This window comes from Spea bombifrons, chromosome 5, assembly GCF_027358695.1.
Source record: "Spea bombifrons isolate aSpeBom1 chromosome 5, aSpeBom1.2.pri, whole genome shotgun sequence".
Taxonomy (NCBI): Eukaryota; Metazoa; Chordata; class Amphibia; order Anura; family Pelobatidae; genus Spea; species Spea bombifrons.
The window spans coordinates 64,600,230-64,625,414 of NC_071091.1; the positions used below are offsets into that span (position 1 = coordinate 64,600,230).

At 38.9% G+C, this 25,185-nt stretch overlaps 1 protein-coding gene across 5 annotated transcripts in view; it reads left to right on the top strand.

Moving 5' to 3' along the window:
- PHACTR1 (phosphatase and actin regulator 1) overlaps positions 1 to 25,185 on the top strand; it is a 132,346-nt gene that overhangs the window by 79,123 nt on the left and 28,038 nt on the right. For all 5 annotated transcript variants that reach the window (XM_053466009.1, XM_053466011.1, XM_053466012.1 and 2 more), the window contains one exon: positions 5,538 to 5,702. In XM_053466009.1, the coding sequence (XP_053321984.1) occupies positions 5,538 to 5,702 (165 nt within the window). The remainder of the gene's footprint in view (positions 1 to 5,537; positions 5,703 to 25,185) is intronic.

Genomic DNA, 25,185 nt, shown 5'->3' on the forward strand with positions numbered 1-25,185 from the left:
CAGGAAATTAAAGTGATTTTCGGTATTTCAAATTAATCATCTATCCCTGGAAATCACCGGTTACGTATCCGCTGGATTAATTGATGTGTGAAAGGCTTCCGCTTGGTTTTCTTATGAAATACCTAAATTGTGTGAGTTGTTTAACAAATTCCACACTAGTAAGAGTCTGCAAATTGTCTCCACCATGGTTTAATTTCCATAGAAATAGAGAAAACGCTCAAATAATAACTATTACAGAATAGCACTCGGATAGATATTTAGAACAGCTCCCAAGTTATAGCACCTCAACGGTTTACGGACATCTCTGTTGATGATCCTCTCAGAAACAAAGGCACATTCTAATTACTCCTAGCCTTTGCTTATTGAAAGCTATTCATCTGCCATCAAAGACACAACAAGGACAATTATGCAGAGACTTTGTTTCAAGGTTTGAAAATGTTGTGTTTGAGGAGACATAAATCAAATTGTGAACATTCATTAAAAATCTAGAAGAGGAGAATCAAACCTTTACCATCATCTCAAGACCTAGATGTAAAGCATTTTTAATTCTACAAACTGTGTATCAAGTATAATAGTTTCAACCTGAGAATAGCTCTTGTAGAACGTATTACTGGTCAAGGACCCACCAACAGTTTTGGATTTTAGGGCTATGGCATTCTGTACAGGTCTGAGGTCACCAATTTAGAAGTTCCGTTGTGGTTCTAGTGTCCGATATTTAGCAACAGTGACCGTCACATAATTACACGGCTGTGTTGCAAATAATGCAGGCGTTTTTTTGAAGGCAGATATGGTTGTCCTTGACCCAGCAAGTGTCGGTAAGGAAGGCATGGTTCCAAAATGCACAAGCTACTGGCTGTGACATGGTTCAACACGGAGATGTCATCTCTAAGATTTAACTGTGATTATACTTGGGAATTGTTTTCATGGTGGTTCAGTATTGATTGGCTGGGTTTCATTATGTTATGAAGAACATCATAATAACATCAGCTATCAACTTGTGTATCTGAAGGGAAAAGGACAGTGTATCATTTGTGAAATATCCACTTGAGCATTACACTTTAATCATCTAATATATTAGATTATAATACCATCTTCTTTGTTCCTGTTCCAGGGATTCTGTGAGCAGGCCGCTTAACATTATCTAAATCTCAATAGAGTTTCTGGCCAGGGTTGTCAAAATTCACCCTCTGGGTACGTTCACTTAACAGCGCCTTTTCAGTTGACGATTTCAACTGCCAGGCCCAGTGAACTTCTCATGGAGGAAGCATCAAGCACAGCCTGAGTAAAGCACATACAGTATAATGCTGGCCTGTAATACTGGTGCATAGCGAAGACAGGTAGTTGTGATGCACAGTTGGCATGCGTGATGCACAGTTGCCATGCGTGATGCACAGTTGGCATGTGTGAATTGTAGAAGGCTATCCACCATTCTTCTACTTGTTAGTAAACGCTACATACCGTGAGGTTAGAACCTAAATCTTGATGTATTCAGGATAAACATTTAGAAGTTTAACCATAAGTCTCTCATGACTTCAATTTTGTTTAATGTTTTTTTCTGCATAGCTTGCCATTCGTACAGTGTGCTGGGTGGTGTCCATAACTACATTCTTCTGGCCTTAGCTACGTTTCCTGTATTTCTCATTGTTTCGATAACTAGGGAGTTTGAAGCTATAATATGATTGTTTACCTGCAGGAAATTACATGCTGAAATTCAAAAGAAAACTGTGTTAAAGCATGAGATTCAGCACATTGCACATATTGATGCAGCCTTCCAGTCCTCAAGATATAGACAGCTGTTTCTTATTTCAGAGAGAATGAAATGCACATACCTCAGCGTCTTTACATACCATGCGTTTACTCCCGCATATCAGGCAAGAAACCGTTCTTTCTTAATACCTCCGTTATTTGGTTTCCAGGGCGTTTATGCAGTTCTTCTCGAACAAGTACCAACGTTTTCAATTGCGATTACGCCGTCTTTATTAGCTGTGCCTTTGGAAAGCTTTGAGGTTTTTAGCAAGGAGATTATAGGCTCTGATTCTCCCAGCGGTATGCTGCATTTATATGCACAGTTACTAGGTTAACCTATGTCAAGAAATTGCTGGATTGCAGGTCTTAATTTGCCAAACTGCAGTATTGTGTTAACTATCTTTGCCTATAATTATTTCGTTCCAAAAATAAGCTTTAAACAGTAAAGTTGTTGATTCCGGTTTCATTTAAACATCGGTTTTCCATGTGCATTGTATGCAGTTGATATTTTATATTGGAAGAAGAAAAACAAATATCTGCAGTAGATTACTTTCTAATGATATTTACGGTATCTTATTTATTGCGGACCAATAACCTGGATTGTATGGCATTTCTGATTTACTATTCCATACATACATACATACACTAGTGCTGGGTGTGTGATGTCACACATAGATCCACTGACAAGGTGCTGGTGGCAGCATGACACTGTGTCCCGCTTGACCCAATTTTGTGGACTGTATTGTGCTATCCTAGTGTGTTCACGTCAAAAGGCCCTTTGTTCTTATACACAGCGCTCGTACTTGGAACAGTAGTTCCAATACGCAGGACATATGCTGGGGCATTCAACGGAGTCCCAGCAAATACATGATTGCTGGCAGCTATGATGCTCCATTAGCAATTGCTTTTCATCTTCAGGGTATGTCGGAGAAGTCCCTTGTCTGAGAGATAAGTACTTGGCATAGAGCTATCTCAGAATTCAAAAGCTCCTGTATTTAGGGGCGTTTTAGCCAAGTTTAACATGCATGACAATCTATGTATTTAGGCTGCTCTGCTAATCAGTTGTGTTGAGATCCTGCAAAGCTGTCAACATAACCTGCACCATGTTTCTATTCTTTAATCAGTTTAAAGGCACTGTAAAGTAAACACAGATAAAGCTGACTTCTGTTTGGAAGTTTGTAATAAGTGATACTCTCACTACTCACAACTGGCCAGCTGATCTGGTTCCCAGTAATAAACATAAATTAAACCTAGCATATTCAAATGGTGACATGTTACCCTTTTCAGTGTCTGAGGACTCAAGGCTGACCACCACCATATCTTTCCATCCTCCCTCCCTAGAGACTTGTGTGCCATCAACCCCAATGTGTTAAGGTACCAGGCACTCCATGTAAGGGTCCCACAAAAAGCCAGCTTTACACATATGTAGAATGCTTTGCCATTACTGTATTTGCACCTTTCCACCATGTTCCTTGCAGTTGCTGTAAAGCTGTTAAACCGGCTCATGGTAAAGCTTTTGTTCCAGTAGTCATCTGTGTGAAAGTCACTAAAATACATTTTACATTTTCCCATGTGAAGGGATTATGGTACTGGTGCCCCTGACACTAAAGTAGATGGTGTGCATGAATATTTTGACACACAATATACATTTAGTCACTGAATACAACAAGGTCAAAAAGTTCTACATTAAATAACATACTTAAAATATTTAGACTATATTGTTGCTGCTGTGGGTTTGTTGATGCTTGCAATTGGACCCGAGGACTGCTTTTTAAGCAAATATTAGTTTTAAGTCATGCTGTTTTGATTGACTGATTTAGCGTATTGGACATATTTCCAATTATGGGATCGCATGCCCTCGGATGCCTTAAAGTCATGCATGGCTGCTCATGGGTCCAAGCCTTTTGTTAGCTGATAGCTCCAGGTTTGTAAAAATGTTGTACCTGCCATGTAAAGATTGGGTAATTAGTTCCCACAGTGAAAAATGCCTACTGTAGCAAGTATCCACATGTGCATTATCAAAATTAACACAAATAACCCCTCTTTATTCACGGGAATGAGTGGCCTGTTCATCTTTGTCTCTTAATCTCCTGAGGCAGATTTTGACAGGTCCTCAAAAGTCATATGATCCATAGTAGCTAACCAGAAGCTACTTCCCTCAAAGAAAAACTGACTAGTCCAGAGCAGTCTCATTGTATAGAAAAGCTGCCCAAAAGCCACATAGCTCTTAGCGATAGACCAGGCATATTAGTTATAAAATAATAATATTGTTGGACATTGTATTGTCCAAAAGCGGGAGAGGGACTAGGACAGGCAAGCTAAAGGTAGGTGGGAGAAAGGGACTGTAATTTTATAGGCGTTCCTAAATATACAGGTCTTCATGGATATTTTGAAGGACCAAAGGCAGGGGGAAAGACGGATAAGCCTGTGTATAGCATTCCAGAGAATGGAGAACCCAGTATTGAAAGGGATATTCTGATTGCCCAAAGACGGTTACATGCTTTCTCATCACTAGTCAGGAGTCGAAAAACCCGGGAGATTCTGATTTGCTCACAAGGATTATATGACCAATCATAACTAACCTAGAGGCACACACCTTCAAGAAATTTTTGGTCTATAGCCACATATACACACACAAAGGTCACTGGGTTTTTGGTACCCAATTAAGGGACTGATCTTAATGATCTATACAAGCCAATAAGAAGACAGGGAGAAGTGGTCAACAGTAGTGACATGGTGTTTTGCAGCCAAACATTACATACTAATTTGCTCAAAGTGGTCACCTGGTCTGTTGCAGTCAAGGAGGAAGCACATATCCCATTGGTGAGTCTTGATTGACTCAGAACAGTCACATGATCTATCAGGAAAATATACACCTCCAGATTGAATCTCATTGGCCCATAATAGTCACACAATCTCATAGCCCAAGGGGAGGTACTAATACTTAGGGACCCTATGGTAGGACCTGAGATGCTATGATCTATTGCAGCCAAATGTGAGGCACTCGGGTACATGAAAAAGTGTAATCATGTTGTGCTATTTTTGTGTTAAAATGCATTTGTTTTTATTGTATATTCTCTTGGAGGACAGCAATGATCAATTTGTTTCCTCCATTGCTTCTCTGATCACAAAAGGAGCAGTGTTTCATTCTTAAACACCATTTGTTAAATTTCCCAGCAGTTGCTGCCAGCCTGATCGTCTGCACCTGCAAAGGGATTATGAGAGAGCATTTGCTTGCTGACAATGCATAGTCCCATATTGACATTTTTTAAGATGGGAGACTGCTGGCACCTATCCATGAAAATAGCTTCCTTAGCTGACTAGCATGATAACAGGTCAATGCACCACAAGAGCCGTAGCAGAGCGTCCCTGTTTTAGGAGGAGCAGAGGAGTGGGATCTGTTAAAATGTAATGTGAAGCTGTCATGGAAAAGAAAATAAGAGACTGGAATGCATGTTTTTGCTTATTCATGTGATATTTAGGATGTCTGAAATAATGTTTTCACTTTTTCTTTCTATCACATTGCTATCCTCTCCCTTAATCTGTCAGCACTCCTTCACTCCCCCTTGTATTGTGAGTGATGGCATACCAAAGGAAATTAAACAGAGTTGGAAGTTCTCAAAAGGAAATTAGTTTTTGGTCTCCAAAATTGACAGTGACGGATTGGCACAGACTTTCTTTCGTTGTGATGTTCAACACTTGCATTGTAACTTTTTCATTTCTTACTGCTTACATCTAACAATATATATACTATCGATGACAGTACTCTTGTATTTTTGATATTCCGACAGCTGAAGAAGTAGAAAGACTGGCTGCAATGCGCTCAGAGTCTTTAGTACCTGGTACCCACACTCCACCAATCAGAAGAAGAAGTAAGTTTGCTACATTAGGACGACTTTTCAAACCATGGAAGTGGAGGAAGAAGAAAAGTGAAAAGTTTAAGCAAACCTCTGCAGGTAAGCGTTTTCTGACTCAATGTAGTTGAGTATCATAGAGGTATTTGTAGGTGTTGAGTTTGAAGGTGCCGCGCAATGTAATTCACTATATTATGGAAATATAGCAATTGCTCTAATCATCTAACATTTGGGGTAACATGTATTCAGTTCCTTACAATTTACCATTAGTAAAAAGTAATTTGGATGTAGGCAACATTGCAGAGCTTGGTGACTACATTGAATGCCTTGTTAAAATAATGTTCTTCTGTTCTTCTATATTCTTTACAATATTGTGTGTAATACGCTTAGATTGTATAGAGACAAATTTATTTTACCAGAATGAGACGCTGAGAACATTTTATGAATAGCTCAGTTCAGTGATTTTGGCGGCAGTAGCTGACCTGCCTACCCAACTGGCATATCACATAGAGCTGGCATTCGCTTGTTTTGGATATGCAAGACCTGCTTCCTTCCTATCACAGGACATGCCTACATGTCCACGTTGACTGTGTCACAGGAAAAAATGAATGTGCCCATGCTGTCAGTAACAGTATCCATAGCCTGGGCCTGTTTGTTTTATATGTATTTTTTCCTTGATATCTGCACTACCATGGCGAAGTTACCTAAAGAGTGAAGAGTGACACTATATATAGTAACATATATATCTTCAGATATTCAGAAAAACCAGCTGAAAGCTTTTATTTTTTTTCCTTGTAATTTCATGCTTCACAGCTGCCATCAGGGCCGGCCCTACAATGGAGCCGACTGGGGCAATTGCCCCAGGTGGCACTTTTTAAGGGGTGGCACTTTGCCGCCCCAAGCGCTTTTTTTTTAAGCGGAGGAGAGAGAGGGGCGCCGAATGGTTTTCGCTTACCCGCTCGGCGCCCCTCTCTCTCCTCTGCGGCGGGTCTCCGTGCTCTGCCACGGTGCCGGCTTGTAATGCTGAGCGCCGGAAGTGACGTCAATTTACGGCGCTCAGCATTACAAGCCGGCACCGTGGCAGAGCAGGCAGACTCGCCGCAGGACTGTTTAAAGGTAACTCCCGGGGGGGGGGGGGTTAGGGTAGATAATGGCGTTGGCGAAGTTTAAAATGCCGCCCCCCCCCCCGGCGTCGGTGGGGGGGGGCGGCATTTTAAACTTCGCCCCAGGCGGCATTAAGTCTTGGGCCAGCCCTGACTGCCATGCATCACTGTATTGTTGGCTGGTGGATTTTTTAAATACAATTCTGCAGCTTAATGTGTATAAAATACTGTACAAGGCATTAAAAGCAAAGGGGACCCTAAATACATAAATAAATAAATTGAAATGTTATTTTAGAATTATTTATAAACTAAAAACTTGTATAGCAGCATATAAAACCTAAAATAACTTAACTATTCATCTAATTTTTAGTAGCGGCAGTCTTCCTTCCCAGCCAAACAGAATGTACCATGTAGTGTCCTCAGATTTGTATGGGAGGCATTTAATGTATAAAAATGTTTTTACCTTCAAAACATAAATGATACACAAACTACATGGGTGTGACAGATGACCATTAACTTTCAGGTAAGACTGACATAAGACAATAACCTATTTAATGAGACAGAAGGCACAAGGGACCACAAAATAGTTAAATATCTTTACTGGAGGCAAAATTGATAATATTTATAGGGCCAACATGGATCAAGGATCAAAAGTTACGTGAGCATACCTGAAAAGATACTAGATTAGGCTATCTGCGACCTTCACTATTCCGGAGGAGAGGATTCATTAAGAGAATAGGCTAGTCACATGGACGGGATAACCCAAGACAGCCTTTAGGAGGGGAGTAGGTATGGTCAAAGACTGCTCCCCTGCTTGGAGAAAGTAGACACTGTCCAGTTGACTTGGGGAAGCAGGGCTTCACAATGAGACTCTGGGCCAAACCTGGAGAGTTATATGCACATAAGGCTTTGGGACATCAGAGGTCCCTCCTTCAGATGGAATAACCTGTGTTGTCCCAATAAAAGGTATCGGATTCAACTAAATATTCCATTTTTGGGGGCTAACACAGCAATGTCTATTTTTCTTGGTAACAGAAAATACTGAAATCAGATATTTGTGCATTGGTTGGTATGCTTAATTACGTCTGGTTGTTGACTAGTGCCAATAGTGTAATTATGCATCACTAGCACAAATCCTTTGTTCATATGAAGTACTCTTGCAAAGCCGTGGAAAGAACTCTTGCATGTTTTATTTCTTTGGAAGCATCTTCTTGATTTCTACTGTTGCATCAGCCAAGTTTAAAAGAAGCACGGGAAAGGTAATAATTATGGCAGCAATATATAACTCTTGGAGGGCTGCCATAAAACATTGCGTGTTGCCGCTGTAAATGTGGTTTGAGTCTGTAGTGAAACTGTTTTCAAAAGTAATGCAATGTTGAAATAATTAGATATTACATTAATGCTAAAGCAAACAATACTCTCCCGAGCACTTGCTAACAACAAGCACAACTTGATGTTGTAGCCAAATATCTTTCTTGTTGGAGTCATGTTATTTTTGTAGCCAGGATCGGTTGTATCTAATACAATTTTACAATTTAAGAATTTGGAGAAATTTTATTAGTTATTATTATTATTAAGGGACAAAGGGTAATGTCTAGTTTAGCGACATGTAAAAGTCATTTCACACAAGTATTAAACGTGATAAATGACAAATTTATGCAATAAATTTGTCAACTGATTGTACATTCATTTGTGCAAATAAAATATTTATTAAGACATAAAAGTATGTGATCTAAGTGTTTACAGAGAAAGTAAGATCTGTTATAAGTAGGGCTGCAACTAACGATTATTTTAATAATCGATTAGTTGGCCGATTATTTTGTTGATTAATCGATTAATCGGATAAAAAAATACATTATTTTAAATTGAAGAAAAATTGCAATAAAAAACGTACAATTTACACTTTCATCTCTTTATTGCAATGGCCTCTCTCTATTCACCTTCTTATTTTACTGACATAATAAAAGCTATAAAAACCCAAACACAGTGTTTCTCAAACTAGGTTTTAATACAAAGTTATTAGTAAATATTAATTCATATGTTAACTATTTTTCATATTTAATAAAAACTGAGAAAAAAGCCTTGTTTAATTTTTTTTATTTACCAAACTGCCCCCAGTTATGCACATCTGACCCCCAGCTTGCCACTCTGCCCCATATATGCCTTATACCTCTTATATGCCAGATTCCACTGTGCCCCCTGATATGCCACTGTGCCCCTGATATGCCTTATACTCCTTATATGCCAGTGATATGCAACTGAGCCCCCTGATATACCTTTTACCCCCAGATTTGTTTTATGCCCCCCTGATATGCCTAATATCGATATGTCTTATATCCCCTATATGCCCAAAAAATTCATAATACCCCCCATACACCACTATAACTCACCCATACACCACTCTGGCTCCTCCCCCTCCCATACACCACTCTGGCTCCTCCCCCTCCCAAACACCACTCTGGCTCCTCCTCCCTCTCATACTCCACTCTGCCTCCTCCCCCCTCCCATACATCACTTTGGCTCCTCCCCTCCCATACATCACTTTGCCTCCTCCCCCTCCCATATACCACTCTGCCTCCTCCCCTCCCATACATCACTTTGGCTCCTCCCCCTCCCATACTCCACTCTGCCTCCTCCCATACACCACTCTGGCTCCTCCCCCTCCCATACATCACGTTGGCTCCTCCCCCTCCCATACATCACTTTGCCTCCTCCCCCTCCCATACTCCACTCTGCCTCCTCCCCCCTCCCATACTCCACTCTGCCTCCTGTGAACCTCCGTTTCTGACAAGACACCAGGGAGCCGGGTAGAGAGGCAGAGTGGCGTATGAGAGGGGGAGGAGCCAGAGTGGTGTATTGGAGGGTGGCTCCCATACACCCCTCTGACTCCTCCCCCTCCCATACACCGCTCTGCCTCTCTACCCGGCTCCGTTACTGAAGGCACTATTCATCTAATTTTTAGTAGCAGCAGTCTTCCTTCCCAGCCAAACAGAATGTACCATGTAGTGTCCTCAGATTTGTATGGGAGGCATTTAATGTCTAAAAATGTTTTTACCTTCAAAACATAAATGATACACAAACTACATAATCGATCCGATTAATCGATAATGAAAATCGTTGACAACGATTTTCATTATCGATTATTATCGATTTTATCGATTAGTTGTTTCAGCCCTAGTTATAAGCATTGCCAACCCACCTTATGCATGTAACATGTAAGTAGCCATTTTAACTTAATCTCTCCAAATACTTCAACTTGGGCTAGCAGGAGCACATTGAGGACACGTAACATTGAAAAATGGACCTCTATTGTAAGCATAATCTTAAATAGAGCTAATTATTCTTATTTTCATTTGATCTTGTTTGGAGGTTTTACTCAGAGATGCTAAGACAACATGCTGTATTGTCTCATGATCCGATTACCTTCTGTTCTGTTAAGAAACTGTTGGCTAGCACTTTACATGTCAGTGGACACCATGTTGATTTTATATATTGCTTGTAAAGCAATGGCGGTGGGGGAAATCAAACATGGAGCTTGTTTGTAGTTATTATTGTTATTATTATCTTTTATTTATATAGCGCCAACAGTTTACGCAGCGCTTAATACAATACATATATTCAAGGGATATGACAAGACAAGAATTGACAGACTAAGACAAATCGATACATTCGGTGGAGAGAGCCCTGCTCGCAAGCTTACAATCTATAGAGGTTCAGTATAATTGCATGCTTGTGGTATCACCGAAGGGCATATTCATCATCAGGCTGATATACACTAGCATTCCTATTCTCTGAAGTAAGCATTTGACTTTGTCTAAAGCAGGCAGAACTTTACTATTTAAAAGTGAATTTCTCATGGTGCTTTCAGCACCAGAACCAGTTTCCAAGCCCTGTGGTTTATACATTAAATATTCTGTTTTGTTCCCTTACCCGCTCTAACTTAGATTACCTTAACAGGATTCTCATATCATCGCTTGCACGCTTACCCACTTACAGGCTTGTCGTGATGTGCAGTATATTTTAACCCATTACGAGTGTGTGCATTGTGGTTGTGGCTGATAGATTTTTGATTTTGTTTTGTGTGTGATAACTTTGAGGTTCGTATAATGTTGTTGGTGTCTGTGTTCATCAGAACAATTAGAGATGGGTCTCGGGTAGGTTTGTGTTTGTAAATGCCTGATAAGGAACGAGGGATCTGAGAGTTATGTGAGACAGACAGAACTCACCCATGCATTTAGTTATCTTGTGTTTCTGTGTATTCACTTCTATGCATACTGCTATAAGCCATAGAAACAACGATTGTTTAGAAGAGTGGAAATTGTTTCTCAAAATAATCGGCAAAATGTCAAAAATACAATGCGGCAGAGAAAATTTCCCATGCGCAGAATATTAATATACGCTGATGATTTCTGCTTTGGTACAATTCAGATTGAGAAACAGATTTAACCAGTTTGTTTCAATATTTTGCATAATGTGGAACAAAAATGTTATTTAATGTTTTAGAGAATATCTGTATACTGCACTCTTTTGCTCTTTGTCACAGTTAAAACACTAAGATTTTATGAAGTGTTACCAACACAACTGTTTTTTACACGTCCCCAGGGTTGTGTGCTTCAAAATAATTTTTTTAATATTCTAAAATTGGTTTAATATTGGAAAGTATAGCTTTGCAAGAAAGCAAGATGGTTGCCTAGAAACTTGCCAGTGTTCATGCTGTGTTTTATTGGGGTTTAGTCACTTAAGGGAGGGTCGTCAGGAGAGTTGTGTTTCAGCTCACTCACTTCCCTATACATTAAGTAGAGCCAACCTTGAATGAGCTTTGCAGTAGAAAAAGCTTGGCAGGCCCTGCATAATGCATAGTTAAGTCACCCATTGAATTATACACTTGGCCAGTTCAAGCCTACACAGTGAAGAAACCTGCTTTTCTTGGTCCTTCATAATGAGTAGTGAAGTGAGAGAGTTAAAACCACAACTCCCATGCAAAGTCTCCATTTAGTGTATAAACCATGTTGTGCTGAGTGTAATAATCCAACAGTCATAACAATAATAATTCACGAAAACTTGAATCATCTAGGGCTAACAACTTTTGGTGCCAATGTCAGATGTCTTAGCTGTGTAGATGACCCCGTGTGAATCACTGATTGAAACTTGCTTAAGCACCCACTATGAATAATGATTTGAAATTGCTGTCCATATGAATTTGTTTTTATTATCTCACATGAATGGTAGACCACACTTGACATTTCAAATTTGCAGATAGTTTCATTATAAGTTCGTTAGCTAACATGTTTAATGTATCTGTGTGAAATGCAGGTTTTTTTGTAAAGATCTTAAGGGTTGGGGCATATACAGTGCCTTACAAAAGTATTCACCCCCACTTGTCAGTTTTTTGAGGGTTTTATTGCATTACAATGTGGAATTAAAATTGATCTGTTGGGGGGGGGTTGTATCATTTGATTTACACAACATGCCTACCACTTTGAAGATGCATAACTATTCACCCCCCCAAGTCAAAACTTGTTGAGTCACCTTTTGCAGCAATTGCAGCTGCAAGTCTCTTGGGGTACATCTCTATAAGCTTGGCACATCTAGCCACTGGGATTTTTGCCATTCTTAAAGGTGGGTTTGCTCCAGCTCCTTCAAGTTGGATGGGTTCCGCTGGCGTACAGCAATCTTTAAGTCACAGATAATCAATTGGACTGAGGTCTGGGCTTTGACCAGGCCATTCCAGGACATTTAAATGTTTCACCTTAAACCACTAGGTCTTTAGCAGTCATTCTGCTGGAAGTTGAACGTCTGTCCCAGTCTCAAATATCTGGAAGACTGAAACAGGTTTCCTTCTAGAATTTCCCTGTATTTAGCAACATCCATCATTTCTTCAATCTTGACCAGTTTCTCAGTCCATGTCGATGAAAAACATCCCCATAGCATGATGCTGCCACCCCCATGCTTCACTGTGGGGGCAGGGTGATAAGAGGTGTTGGGTTTGCGCCAGACATGAGCTTTTTCCTTGATGGCCAAAAAGCTCAATTTTAGTCTCATCTGACCACAGTACCTTCTTCCATATGTTGGGGACTCTCCCACATGCCTTTTGGCAAAGAGTAAATGTGTTTTCTTCCATAAAGCCCAGCTCTGTGGAGTGTTCAGCTTAAAGATGTCCTATGGACAGATACTCCAATCTCTGCTGTGGAGCCGTTGCAGCTCCTTAAGAGTTATATGCGGTCTCTTTATTGCCTCTCTGATTAATGCCTGGTCTGTGAGTTTTGGTGGAGTTTTAGAAACATGAATTCCAAATAAAAACCTTTTTTACCTCCAGGTTGTAATGCAACAATATAGAAAAAAAAGTCCAAAGAGGTGAATTCTTTTGCAAGTCACTGTACTGGTAAACACAAAGGATTGTGGGTACAAACTGCAGAGAGGCATCCTGCCGCTGACGTGTTATGCTTGCCTCCAATAGGATACACTGTTATATCTCTTGCAACGTGTTATAAGTAGGAGCCAATGGATCTAGTACGGGACTTTTAATCAAATAGTGTGTTTGTGATTCTCAGGTTCTTATATTTGTATTTAGAGATCTCTTAGTTGACTGATATGCATAGGAGCTGGTTGATAACTAAACATTTTTTCGTGTATGTATGTGTGTTTATATGTATACCCCTATAGTATAGTGTATGTATGTGTGTGTGTGTGTGTGTGTGTGTATATAATACACATTTTGTATTTCTTCTTTAAATACATAAAGAAAACCAGTTGTTCTTGATAATAACCACAGACTTTAGCCAAACGCTTTGTAAAGCACTACTTGAGTTGGCCGGTGACACCGGCTAACATACAATTTGAAAGATTTTCAAAGAGGAAAGACGGATTTGAAAGCAACTCCCTGGAAAGATCGACTTTACAGTGATAGCTGTCTTCACATCAAGCCAAAGCTAAAATGCCATCCAGGGCTCTTCAGACAGGAGGGTAAGGCCTTTGCCAGAACAACCTGCTGTCTTAAGCAAACATTTGAGAATAGCGCATGTAAATATTTTAAGGATCTAAAAAATAACTGATTAATGAGACAATTGTGTATTAAATCTAATTGCGTATCCATCTGTGTTACTGATATTAAAACTAGTATTGAAACATTTTCATTTGATTATAGTTGATTAAAGGGATGCTCCAGACATCATATGCCGATTCATGGGGGGATTTTGCAGAATTCCCCATATGCATTTGCCCCCGTTAGTGCATAATACATAGAGAGTGTGTTAAAATCCCTTGATATCGATTTAGGTATGTTTTGTGCAGTGCAGCTCATTCTATCTTACAGGAGAAGCTCACTTGGGGCTGGTCCTTTTAAAATACATTATGATATCAGAAGCTGAAATTTTAAACTGCTAGAAAACTCATGATTTAATGAGTACACCTCATCAAATCGTACCAAGAACAGATTTATTGCACACAATTCCTTATAAAACAATGTGTTCAATATTGTTCCTCAGCCATTTGTCGTGCCAGCTTTCACAACTCTGCTATCTATATACTGTGAAGCAAAATGCTCAACAATCAAATTGTCAACCTTTGCTTTGAAACCGAATATGTGTGTGGAATGTCCAGCCATAATTCAAGGAAACATCTGCAGTTATTATGTGAAATGGTTAAGCATTTAAAAAAATAAACTTTTTTAAAGAGATGTATAAAGGATGCTAAAGACCATAATTATAACATAGTTAAGTAAAAAGCATGAAACTGCCCCATCATTACATATTTGCATAGCTTGGATTTCGGTGGCATGGATAATGATGTTCCCAGCCTCCCTCCGTAGCCGTAGTTCAGCCATTGTAAGCCGTTTTTAAAGCTGCAGAATGTTATTTTAGTGATGGGCTACCTTGCAGATACTGAAATTCATTTTCAAATAATCTTATCAAAGATTACAGTGACCTACCAAACTGTGTTATATGGATGACTTGTTCTGATACCAAATGTAGGCAAAGAGGAATTATCAAATCCATTTATTGTTAGTACTCCATGCATGCTGCTTTGTCTTGAAAATGCACATAGTTAGAACATGTAACCAGTAGCAAGTAGTCTATTATTTAGTTTAATTACCACAATGATCTTCTATTGCATGGCCAAGCACCATGGGAAATGTCCTCGGAGATGGAGTGGCTGAAATGTCCTACCACTTTTACTGGCCTAGCTCTTTGTTCCCAATATCCTATAAGTGTCAAATTCCATAGAATCTCAAATTCCTCTATCCCTTTATCTCTTCCCGGTGCCCTCTTGTAGAACTACATTCTACAGCCGTAAAAGCCCTACTCATATATAGAAACCATGTTTATAAATTGTTACGCAAATAAAATGCATTGTTCTTTATTGCTCAGTACATGGCCAGACTGGGGATGACGGAAAAGCAAACAAAAATACTAGTGCCACTACCGCTGTTATCAAGAAGTCCAACAAGGGAATTAAATCTCAGGAATTTATGTCTGCAAAAATACGTGCTCCAGTATTTTTCATCAACTGAATGACATCTGGAAGAACACAGTTACATATGGCGAGATTTCACATGTAATGTTGTAATGTGTTATTAAACCTAATTTGGGAAGAATGGCTACTTTCCGATTGCTGTTGCAATCATCTGTTGTCTTTGAAATTCATGTAGATCATTACAGTCAAGGCAGGATCCAATCACATCAATACCTCTAGTTACTTGATATACACCTTTCAACAATAAGCAGCTCCTCGATATACTCCATTCATCTTGTTAGCCGAGTAAACTTGATAGGTCACACCTTCCAGTACTCCAATCAGGAGCACTGAATAAGGTTTAGATTGTTCTAGACAAGCCCCCATCCACTCTACCAATCAACACCAACTCAGGGACCTTTACATTTTGCGCCCTTGGCCGGAAGGGTCTAAGCAGAGTTTCCCTTGATGTGATGGGGCCCTCTATTTGCATTCATAGCTATTGTAGCTTAGTTATCCTGTTGTCTAAATCAGGTTGTTGCTAGAATCCTACTGCCTAGGTCAGGTGAGTAGTTTTTTTTGAGATTTTAGAAGGACCTTTCAAGAAGTGTAGACTGGCAGGGGATTTAGTTTTGTTAGAGATAGCCTCCAGGGAGAATGCCCAGGGTCTGATACAGTATGGAGTCATCCTATTTCTGTACTTCAAGGTTTAGATCTTTACCAGCCATTTGCCTTTTTAAGTCATTTGACGAAAGGTTTTAGGAATCCTTTTACTTTTCTCAGTTTTTTGATGATGGAACACTCCTGACACCTTTAGGCCAGTGGCCGCTACACACTGTGCATCCTGGCATATCGGGAGGCAACTGATCTGTTGAGTATGGAGCGCTGTCAACCAGCCCAGTGTACCAGATGGCCAGTTTGGACCTGGCTCATAAAAGGATATAAATAACCCCTTAGCACACCCCTAAAACAAAGTGTCCCATTTAAAGTGTGGCCATTTAAAACGTTTAGAGGTATGTCACCCAGTCAGTAATGAATTGTATTATTTCTTGAACCATCAGATGGTAATACAGGGAGTGAATATGCATCTTGTGAAGTAGTAAACTCAGCAAAAGGTATGTTTCTCATTCTTACTCAAGAAATGATTCATCAAGGTCAGTTAGAGGGTATGTGATTTATTTTTGCCCGAACTCTCATTCATGTCAATGGGAATTATAACCAGACAATCCTGTCCCTAGCTGACCTTGGTAAATCACCCAGGATCCTCTGACAGATCTGAATGAACTGCTTTCTGGCAGATCTGTTTCACATGGAAAAAATATTTGTGGTTGTTCCCGCTCTGAATACATAAGCTGTACTGGAAACTATGTAGATGGATTCTGCACTGTAAATCTGCATTTGGTATCTCTGTATACTGTTTGCATGTTATACATGTTTGTAAATATGTGTAATATACAATATATATATATATATATATATATGTGTGTGTATGTATATGTGTATATGTATATGTGTATATATATATATATATATATATATATATATATATATATATATATATATATATATATATATATATATATATATATATATATTAGTACAGAGAGTTATTTCTCTTTTGGATAATCTTTATGCTGGGCCACTTCGCCATACCTTGATTATCAAGTACAGCTAATATTTTATCTTTGATCGATGGCACTCAGAGATCCTGTATCAATTTATGTACGCATGTTCATGGCTGTAAAGTGACAAGTGTGATCATTCATCATGTTTAATTACTAGCACATGTTCAAGTGCATGGAAACTAAAGAATGAAAGCATATGTTCCCACTTGCCAGGAAGTGATCTATGTTAGAGTTGTCGTGTACTTTTTGTGTTTGTTCTTTAGGATCTTGTTTTTATGGGTACCTACCAATTATTCTTGATGCAAGTTTGTAACATCACCACAAGTGAATTATATGGTCCCATTGAGACAGTTGTATTTGCAGGTCAGAGTTTGAATTATCAATCAATAACAAGATGTGAATAAGTGCAATATGTAGTGGGATTATAGAACAATTAAGCTCCACTTTTTACCCCATCTAGATGTGCGCTGATTTCCTATTTTTCTGAATCTTGAAGTACTTTGAAAACATTTTATGGTACTTTCCTCCATTTGTTTTTGTTGTATTCCATTTAATCACTGGAACCATCTTTTCTAAAATAAATATTAGGGGTTCAGTTATCACTTTTATCATCCAGTCTGTTGAATTCCAAACTGATTTTCCTTCTAGCCTATAAACATGGCACTGAAGCCATTTCCCCCGCAGACTTGTTTCAATCAATATTACTCACTGTTCCAGATCATAATTTCTAATACTAAATAAACCAACCTATTTGTTCGATTGATCATTTATTTTCAGTGTGCTATCCAACTGAAGACCTTTCAATTGAATTTAATGTCCCATACAGGATTTTTATATGTGGACCTAGAAAATGATATATTTTAATCTAAATAGATACCATTACTAGTTTTGGATAACCAAATAGTTATCTTCTTGCTTTCCAATGGTTCGTGTTTCAACAACATGAAGCCAATCAAGAGGTTACAATGGGTAGACAAGTCATTTGTATCTTTGTAAGCACGTTAACTGTTTCGATTTTGGGATGCCGTTGCTACTTCAAGAAACCTCTACACGCCGGGCATGGGGCAATTGATCACATTTATTTAATTGCATGCTCATTGTGTGGTCATACCACTAATGGCCGTCTATGTGTATTATGGTGGTACTTGATAGATAAATGAAAACATTAACTACCAACTTTCTCCCTTGCAATATTCATGGAAAACCAAAAAACTAATCTTGTCAAGGATGCCTTTAGCCTGTTCAACTCTTGTCTCCAAGAGTTCTTTCATCCATTCATATCACCTGTCTAATTGATGTGCATCTTCTCCAAACTGCACTAGGTATCTCCACTACCTCTGAACCCCTCTCTCTAATCCCTTTCTCTTATCCATCTACTGTGTAAAGCATGGTGTAAATTGTAAGCACTAGGAAAAATATGATAATAATAACTACCGGGTTTCCATGGAGCTTTCAATTACTGTGCCTTGGAAGTATTCAGACCTGTTACCAACTCTCTCATGTTACAAATGATACATTGAAATTTTGTCACACCTTTTTTATTTTTATTTTAAGATTCTGGAAGTGAATCGGTTTTTCTAAAGTGGCATTGGTTTCACTGTGGTAAAAGTTTAATTAGGAAAAATAAGCTAGGTTAAACTTTGATGCTTACAGAAAGCTTTACTTGATTTGGGCATTAAGTGTTTCTCCCATAGGTTTTAAACATTCAAGTTCACGGGGGAGCTGTTATAAGGACCAACATGGGAAGACAGAGAGAAAAAAATAGTTAAGTTGATAACTTGCTCCTGTCATGCCTTTATTATCAGCCAAGATAAAATAGAGCAACTTAGTTATTCACAGATTTTGCACTCAAGTGTTTAATCTCTCTAACTCTTGTATACTGTACATATCAATGTGTCAAGTTATTTCCCTAGCCATACTAAAATAATTATATGGTACTACCATTTAATAAGATCAAGAAGTTGCTTTAGATATCCCAGGATCTATGATGCCCCAAAATGATTAGCAAATAACTATGCATGTGTGAAATACATTTAATTCTGTAAAGTAAGAGCACATCAACAGAACCTTTTGTGTTTTTAAATAACTAGGTTGTGGGGTAGGGATCTGAACTAAAAAGAAATTGATTTGTGATGTTCAGATTTTTCCCAGAGCTGTGATACCTTTTGTTTTATTGTACTCATGGTTCTAGGGTCCAGGTCTTCACAGGTGGGTCTGAGGAACTCTTGGGATCAAGCTATGAGTCATTTGGAAAGATCAGAGCATCTCATCAATTCTAATTGCTACGGTAAAGAACATGATGGTGCGCATGGTCTATGTGTCACCTGTCTAAAACCTCTCACTGGTCCATCCAACTAGTGTGTGCTGCTAGATGATATGGAATCCATGACAACATATCACAGGCTCCCTCTAATTGGTAAATATTAGTTCAGTTTAAAAAAACCTGTAAAAAAAAAAAATTACTTGCTCTAATGAGAAGTGTACCATATCTTTGCCATTTTGGTGTTTAAACCAGAGGGGAAAAATTATGATTGCTCCTACATCATCTCCGCTAAAGATTAACATGTCTGTAGAATGGGTGGTCCACATCATTGATCCATTTAGTGGGTCTTTGAACACAACAGCATCTATGATGTAATATCATGTTACGTTACCAGTACACAGATGGTTTTGTGTTATCACTGGGCCACATTGCCCCTTTGCTATTTGTGGAGTGAGTGATTCAGGGCATTTGGCAAGAGAACCAACAAGTGGAAATCAGGCCCAGTCTTCTGTCCTATTTGGACTGATCTGAACTTTGTCTGCTCATGATGCTGGCCAAGTATGGTAAGAAACAGTCACCTACTTTACAGTAGATGTCACAACATCGGAGTGTCATGCTATACCGGAAGATAACTATTATGTTAATTTAATATGAGAGGGGTAATTTGGGTAAACTGTGACCATTATGTGGATTAACAGCATACCAAGCACTCCGATGGTCTGGTCTTTCCAACAGCTGCTATGTCTCAAGTCTACTGCTGTCACTTCCTGAAATGCAATTCAATATGTTTGGATGTACTTGCTTGGACACTTGAACAGGTCTAGTATAATATAGTATAATTTTTCGGGTATATGAAGACATCTATTTTATATACCTTCAAAGTAAGTAAATTAAATAAAAGTGTGCCATGTGATAGCAGGAATGCGGGGTATATTTATTAGTATTGACTATTGGAATTATATAACATTGTTTCAGCAGTGATGTTTTATATATTTATAGCACCCCAGGAAAGAACGTTAACTGTACCACACTATATTTATTTGTGCAAGGTTCATAGCCTGTATGATTGTCTTAAAATACAAATAACCCATAAAGCTTTTAGGTTTTAAATAGGACATACTCATCTTGGAGTCATATGCAATACTTTAATGCAATTTAAAGTCATCTAACTCAAAAATAACTGGCACCGCTCAGGCTCCTGTTAAGACAGACCCGCTCCATGACTGGTGTATGTTTCTTTTCTAGGACGACTAGTCTTCATTAACACAGTGTTTAAACTACATTAATGTTCCCTGGTAATCTAGTGATAGAGTTCCTTTCATCTTTCATCTTGCTAGGCTGATAAGAGGTCATAGTCTAAAACTAGAGGATCAGAGCCTTACATGTTAAAAACATTGCCCGCATTCGTCCCTTCTTAACACAGGACGCCACTAAGGCTCTCATGCATGCCCTTATTATCTCCCGCCTTGATTATTGTAACTCTGTCTTAGGTGGTCTCCCTCTTAACCGTCTCACCCCTCTGCAATCCACCATGAATGCTGCTGCCAGACTTATCTTCCTCACTCATCGCTTTACTAACGTCTCACCCCACTGTCAGTCTCTCCCTCCCTGGCTGCCTTCAGGATTCATTTCAAAATCCTTACTCTTACTTTCAAAGCCCTTCACAATGGTTCCCCTTCCTACATCTCCTCACTCATCTCTAAATACGCCCATAACAGGTCTCTCCGCTCATCCAATGATCTCCTTCTATCCTCTCCTTTGATCTCCAGCTCTCATGCACGCTTACAAGATTTCTCCAGGTCTGCTCATTGCAGAGGATAGGCTATCCCCTGGCCTATCCGCCTTTCTCTGTGCCTATATTCCTTCAAAAATCCCTCAAGACCCACTTCTTTAAGGATGCCTACAACATAGCACACTAACGCCCTCCTATATTCCTTTAGCTCACCTTTCCTACTCCCTCTCCTGCAATACTTTTACTAGTGTGGCGGGTCCATCCCTAACAACGGCACTTTTATCTATTGTGTAGTACACCCTAAATCCCTCTAGATTGTAAACTCGTTTGAGCAGGGCCCTACTCACCTGTTGTCTCTGTAAGTCTAATTGTTATGTGACATACTACCTGTTCTGTCCTGTCCACCCATTGTACAGCGCTACGGAATTTTGATGGCGCTATATAAAACAATAAATAATAATAATAATGATGATGCTTTTACTTTACTGAGAGTGTGGTAGATAAATGGGACAGTCTTACAGAAGAAATTGTAAAGGTTAATGCTGGTGGCTTGGGATGATACAGGTTTGATTTGCTTTCATCAAAGAATCTAGTAATGCATGCAAAGAAGTCAATCACCGAAACTGCCTTTTCTGAATAAATCTATGCACCATAGCATGGAAAATATTTGTCACGGCTCAGTAATCCAAATAAAGTTTCCTCTAGTTGGTCAGTTTGCTTTGTATCAAAGTACTAGAACATCTTTGATATATGCATCTTCAATACTTCTTCATTTTGGAGTATTACAATATGAACTGTTTTCCTTGCGTATTTACCCTTGCAAAAAAGAAAGCGGTTAGATGATTTTCTAGATAGCATGTTCTGTTTCCCACCCTCTGGTGTGTTCTCTATTAAGAGTTATTGACATATTGATGCATTGTTTTCTATCTGCTGTGTGTGTGCAATAATTATGCTGCAGGCTAGTAGCACTGGGGATAATGTTCTTTACTGTAACTGCAAAATCGTAAGCCATTAATCATAGAAATAAGGGCCATTGTGTGACTCCTCGCTATGTGAACACAGTCCAAGCACTGGACCTTATTCCGGTCAGGTACCTAAAAGGGAGAATTGATTGAGGAAGCAGGTAATGTAATACTTGGGGCTAGCGGTGGGAGTAGATTGATGCTACCGATTGAGTATAGGCAGTGCTGTGTGAGTAAGAGTATCATAAAGGCATAATTGATTTCTTATGGGGACCATAAGTAGATGAGATTTAAAGTGAAAATCTCTAAATCTGCGGACACCATCAGAGTGATCTAGAAGGGCTTGACTATACATAGTCCACGATAGGCCAAGAACCAGGTTTTTAATATAAGGTTTAATTAAGATTTCTTAAAGGAAAACATCACTTAGTTTTAATATTAAAATATTAGATCATATGAAGACAAAATAATAGCGGAGATATATACGAAATCATCTCATATTAACAGGACCATGTCCTATTACAGGGTCAACATAGAACACCTCCTTTTGTTCTTGGGCTAATACAGCTGTATCCATTCGACTTTCTAAAGGTACTCTCTCCATTTAGCACTAAAGGGAAATTGAGTTAAAAATCATCTTCTTTTACAGGATGTATCTGCCTATTTTTTTTTCTTTATTCAGTCAAACTGTTTCTTCTCAGCTCTGGAAACAAACACACATACAAAGAGCTGTGACCCTCTTTTGTGACTTCTTTATCAGTCTGTTCTCCATATAGAAAGGGGGCTGCACCAGGATAATTAAGCTTGCCGTTGAAAGGGACTTGAAAGGGATGTGGAAAAAAAGCCTGAAAGAAGGTGAGAGTAGATAGATCGGCTGTGTGAACAAGATATGCAAATGCCTCTCTTTGCCTTTTAGAATACATACAAAAAACACAGGCTTTTGGCCTTGGAAAATCAAACTGATTAATGAGTTTTATTTGCTTAGCAGCTTCATCATGTTGAAAGAGGACTTCTGATTAAGCAGCGGTGGGACATAACTTAGTTAAATCGTAGGAGCCAGCAATAACTGTCGGGAAACTTGGGAGACCCTTCCTGTATGTCTCATTTTCCGTTAACCCATTTTCAACGTCTTGCACACTGTTCCTTCTGTCTGTTACCCAGTGGTCTTTTTGTTCTATCCTACTAATCTTAGATACTGTAATAGTTCAATTGCCATGAGACAAGAAAGTAAGCAATTGCGGTAGTAGTGAGCGATATAAGTAAAGAATGTTGCCTGTATCCTCTGCGTGTCGGAGGGATTGGACAGGCTCTTCACAGCCATCCATGAACAGTTCTCGTTACAAGGGACTGCTTTGCTACAGACTTTCAACAGATCCTGTTGTTTTTGGACAATTAAGCTCATATGATATATTGAAGCTGAACTCTCCTGTAATACTTGATTGCTTAATCAATAAACCCAATAGTGTTCATCTGATCATCAGGGATCTTTTATGTGTCACATGCTCTGTTGTTTTACCACTGTATAGAAATCTCATCTGTATATATTTTACTATAAGCTGTTCTTTGTTATAAACTAGAGAAACTATAGAGAGAACCACCATTACACCTCACTAGGGTTGTCCCATCAATTGTAGTACTGAAAAAAAGGCGAAACCAAAGAGGCATAAATTCAGTGCCTATAAACTAAACCATTGGGTCTTCAAGCTACCTACTGGTAGAGTGTATATAATTGTCCGACAAGGTGTGTGTGATCCCACTGTAGGTACGGCTGGTCAACACGAGTAACTCTAAACCATTTTAAAGTATCCATATCCAATATTTCTTGTGTGTTTTGATAATGGGATCCCAGTGGCTCTGCATCTAGGTGACAGACAGTGCGAAGGACTAATCTTTTAATTCTGAACTGTGAAAGCTGTTGGAAAAATATCTCCAGCTGCACCTCCTACAATATAAGCTTTTAATAGCAAATTGAGTCTTCAAATTCTGATTGTAATATTGTAGAAATGTTGGTTTTCTTTCTAGCAAACTAGTTGTAATTTGCATCAATAAAACATTGGTCGAACTCTGGCAAACCATATCGTGACCTGACCTAAGGTTATAGCATTTTACCAGGATTGATGAATGGTTATAATCTCAATCCACCAGTTAGTAGTGATTGATTATCATGTTTCTGGTTTATATTGCAGATCTGCAAACCTTTCAAAGTTTTCACACCATCCTGTCTCAGTTAAGGTCATCATATAAATTCTAGTTATAAGGAAGATTGGGGTTAGAACAAGTTATTAACAGTTGGCTAGTTTCCACCAGGAAACTTGCAATGAGTTATTTTAAGGTTAATATTTTAAAGAGCTTCTGGCTCAGATCATTTTAAAAGTTTCTAGTTGTGCAGGCCTTAGTAGATATATTACAGAGATCATGGGTCGGGTGGTTTGAAAATGAGCTATTTGGTGTAGAGCTGCTGGAGTTACATAAAAATGAATAATTAAACACGAAGATTAACAGCTTGATTTTCCTAGGAATGTGCTCTGATTTACGTGGCATGCCTTTGGTATAGTCTGTCTATTCTCTGCCCTACATCTGCTGTTATTTGACTTTCATCTTAAGCAAACCTTTTGATAACCATACTTAAAAGGCATAGAAAACACAGGCAGTGCTGGGAGTGATAATGATAATCCATGGTTTCAGAGGAGGTGGCTAAACTAGAGCAGTAAAGAATATGTTTCTATAAAGCGGTAGCATGCTTTATATAGTCGAGTAGTAACGACTGTGTTCTAAATCAGTCAGCTTGACGAGGGTGTAAATGAATAGTGTTATGTATTGGAGGTAGTTACAGATCCGTAGTATTTCATTCTGTGTGTTAAATCACAGTGGGACAACAGAAGTCAAGCTCAGCTATTCTGTAAATGTTGTATTAAACTAAAGTTGTTGTTTTTTCCTCCACAAGGTTAAGATGAAAATCTATTTTTTTCTGCATCTTTCCTTAAATACCACTAACCAGAGGCCATAGTTCTGACAGAGCTAGCCTCTTAATGGTGAAAAAGAAAAAAAATATGTAAGCTTTTGGGATCTCCATCAAGATTTTTGCAAATGGACAATGTATGGTGATAACCGTCCGCCTTAACAGTGGAGGCGAGCAGTAGGCACAAACACATCGAGACATGCAGAAAGCCCAGCTTATTGTCTCTGTCGGAGTGTTACTAGTTCACTGAGGAAGCAGATCTGCCAAGCATAAGAAAAAATAAATCAGTGCCTCCACTTCTATTGTAAATTGTGCGCCATTCTAGGTAACTGCCAGATTCTGATTTAATCAATCTATGGAAATCAAGAAGAGGTATTTATCACTGTCGGCCACTAGGTGCCAAGAAAGAAATTACAAGTCAAACTCCTGCAAAAGAAAGATTAGGTCTCGCAGATTACCACAAGGAAAGGTAGATTACTGTCCTAAAAAG